This window comes from Buceros rhinoceros, unplaced genomic scaffold (genome assembly GCF_000710305.1).
Source record: "Buceros rhinoceros silvestris isolate BGI_N320 unplaced genomic scaffold, ASM71030v1 scaffold33385, whole genome shotgun sequence".
Taxonomy (NCBI): Eukaryota; Metazoa; Chordata; class Aves; order Bucerotiformes; family Bucerotidae; genus Buceros; species Buceros rhinoceros.
Window position 1 is genome coordinate 13,450 of NW_010413930.1, and position 3,051 is coordinate 16,500.

General features: G+C 57.8%; 1 protein-coding gene across 1 annotated transcript in view; it reads right to left on the minus strand.

Annotated features, from left to right (window-relative positions):
* Positions 1 to 3,051, minus strand: part of SBNO2 (strawberry notch homolog 2 (Drosophila)) — a gene marked incomplete at its 3' end in the record, with an annotated part of 41,150 nt that overhangs the window by 13,442 nt on the left and 24,657 nt on the right. The window contains exons 5-9 of the mRNA XM_010136930.1: positions 2,880 to 2,972; positions 2,228 to 2,324; positions 1,666 to 1,826; positions 1,105 to 1,238; positions 490 to 580 (exon numbers count right to left, since the gene is read on the minus strand). Of these exons, the coding sequence (XP_010135232.1) occupies positions 490 to 580; positions 1,105 to 1,238; positions 1,666 to 1,826; positions 2,228 to 2,324; positions 2,880 to 2,972 (576 nt within the window). The remainder of the gene's footprint in view (positions 1 to 489; positions 581 to 1,104; positions 1,239 to 1,665; positions 1,827 to 2,227; positions 2,325 to 2,879; positions 2,973 to 3,051) is intronic.

Sequence of the window (3,051 nt, forward strand, 5' to 3'; positions counted from 1 at the left end):
GGGGGGAAACAGCCCCGTGCTCGGCCCTGGCCCCGTGCGCCCACAGCCCCTGCCAGGCACTGGTCTGCGCGTTTATACGTGCGCCCTCGCTCGCACACTCTGAAACGCATTCATGAAACCAGCGCTGGGAAGCCTTAGCTCAGGAGGGTGGAGCACAGCCAGGGCTAACAGGAGCTGTGCCCTGCACGGGACTCATCGGGAAGGGCGAAAGGCTCAAGTCCTGCTGTCCTTCGCGCTTCTGGCTGCGGCAGGGAACAGCTCTGCGCTCACTGTGTGGCTCTGCAGAGCGTGTCAGCACAGCACGAGTCCGGAGCGGGAAGCACAGGGTGAGAGGAGGGAGCGGAGGGGAAGAGCAGGCAGCTCACGGTCTGCCGTGCCTGGGCCGCCAGCCGTGCGGAGGCAGGAGCTCCGCTCTGCTGCTCTGCGTGCTGAGGCGGGTCCATCGGCTGCTCCTGTTTCCCAGAACACCATCACGACTCCCCTCCCTACCTTATTCAGAGCATGCACAGGAATGTGGGAGGCTTCAATGTCCTTCAGGTCTCTCTCAGCATCGTATTTGAGATCATTGGAGACGCTGAACCTGCAGAGTGAGACGTGGGGCTGGTTATCTCCTCGGGCTGCAGTCAGGGCACGCACAGTGATTAATCACTGACTAAAGCAGCAGTAGGTGGGCAAAACCATCACATTTCCCCCTCCCCACACGCCCCCGCACAGGATCCTGCTGCAGACTCCAGGCTGCCGCTTACGACGGGCTGTGTGTACCCTGCAGCAGAACCCCAGACTCCAGGGGCTCAAGTCTGCACCCGGGAAGTCCACGAGTCCCCCTCCATGACTCCAAAGAGGGTGGCGAGAGGCTCGACATCACAGTCCCAGCAGTACAAAATCTGCTATTTCATAGTGACTCATTCTCCACCATCGCTGCAGGGGAAATATTCCCATTCCACAGGCACTAAACTGGCACGAAGAGGTGGAAACGACTTACCCAAGGCCACAGTGTGAGTCAGCTACAAAGCCAACATCAGCACGAAGGAATTCCTTACTCCCAGACTCAAACTAACTCCAAGGTCTTACGGGAAGAGTAAAAAAACCAACCCAACGACTTACCACAGAGCTTTTTTCCTTCCTTTAAGGTAATTCTCAAAGATGATGCCTGCAACTGTCCTGCCCTTCCCAACGCCAGCACCGTCCCCGATGAGGAACCCAGCTCGCTGCCCGTTGGGTAATAAAACTTCATGTTGCTGCGAAATCAAGAAGAGAACTGGGCATTAACGAGAAGTGCCTCTGCTAACAACTCTGATGTGAGCTTCTAAGAGCACCGCTTAACCCCTTCACACACCCCACCAATGCAAGTGCCTTCGCCGCTCCGGTGAACGGCAGCACAAATGGCCACGCACCACGGCAAGCTCACGAGGGGCCGTTCACGGAAAAGGCCCCCAAAAAGGAAAGCACTCCCCTCCACAACAAGAGCCTGGGTTGGGAATCAGACCCCACAGAATCTTCAGCTTCAAACAATCCTTTCCAAAGGCATTTAAAATGCCACCTGCCAAAGCGTCTGCGGTTTCACCGCCTGCATCACTGGCTATTGTAAAACACTGCAAGGTCCCTCCGTACCAAAGGCAGCTTCCTGCCAGTGGGCGACACCACCGGGCGAGGTGGAGCACGTACCTGGCAGGCGTAAATGATGGCTTCCAGCTGTAGTGCAGAGAGCGCCCCTTTGTCGGCCACGGAGCATGGCAGGGCCAGGCTGTAGGTGATGTCGGGCGGGGGGACGCTGGACAGAGTGCTCGTTTCCACCACGAGGTCGGGGTGGTGCTTCCCAATCTTGGCTAAAGGACAACACAGGAAACAGAGAACTCAAGTTCTTCCCTCCCTCAGGACACCTCGCAAGGACTGCAGACCTCCTGTCGACAGCAGCCTCTGCTTGGGAACAGCAGAGCCGAGGCCGAGCCTGACTCCGGCTCTGCACTCCTTTGGCCCACTGAGATTTCGGATTGCCAAAAGCAAGTCACGCCTTCCCCGAAACCAAGCAAAAGCAAAGCCATCTGTTAAACCAGTGCAGCACCAGCAAGGGCAGGACACACTGGGGACATTTTCTAGAGAACCACGAGCTCGGGAAGTGCCAGGGCACACAGCACATGCTGCCTGCAGGAAAACAGCGGAGCAGTTGGCTTGGTCCACCATGGAGTTAACAGACCTTCCCGTACCCGTGCGATGGCAAGACACTCACACTTGGAAGGTACATATTCTGCGTAGGTCTCCGTTTGCCCCAACTCTTCCGTTTCTTCCTCCTCGCCTTCATCGTCCTCCTCCGCAGGGGCCTGAGACTGAAAAGACACACAGCGTTGACCCAGCGTTAATGTTCTCCTTGAGCTTCAGACACTCAAAGTGCCGCCCAGAGCCAGAAACTACCACTGAAACCATCCCAGCGCCAGTTCACAACCCCCCCAGATACAACTAACCTCATTTAGAGGCTACAGCAACACAAGGAGAACTATCTGTGAGAGGCCGCCCCGGGGGCCAGCGAGTGTTTTAACTGCTCCTTTCAAGCCTGGCCCACACCGGATCAGGGGAAGCCGTTCACACTGCCCTGCCGCCGGGCTGTGGGCCAGCATCAATCCTGCCCAGCTCAGCGAGGGACCCAGAGTGGCTCTGAACTCAGCGGGGCACTCAGCACCACGCTGCCAAGTCACGGAACCCAAACTGTCCTTTCACGCAGCGAGGTTCCACCGAGGGAATTTCGAGACACTTCTGCAGAGGGCAGTGACTGGTATCTCGCTCCCTCTGAAGCGACAATGGTCAGAGCTGTCCCCCTCCAAGCTGCAATGCCACCACACCAAGAGCCCGGTGTCCAACCCTAGGGAAGCCAACGTCACTCTCACCTGGTAGCTTACGAGGAGCGGGGTGTTGGGGACAGCAGCAACAGGGTCACTCGAACTGTTCAGGCCAGGGAAGGATCGGCTGGGTGCGAACACCTGGAACAGAAGGGGTGCAGTGAGAAGGCAGCCTTCACCCCCAGCCCCACCAGTGAGAAAACGCTGCTTTTCCCTCGGG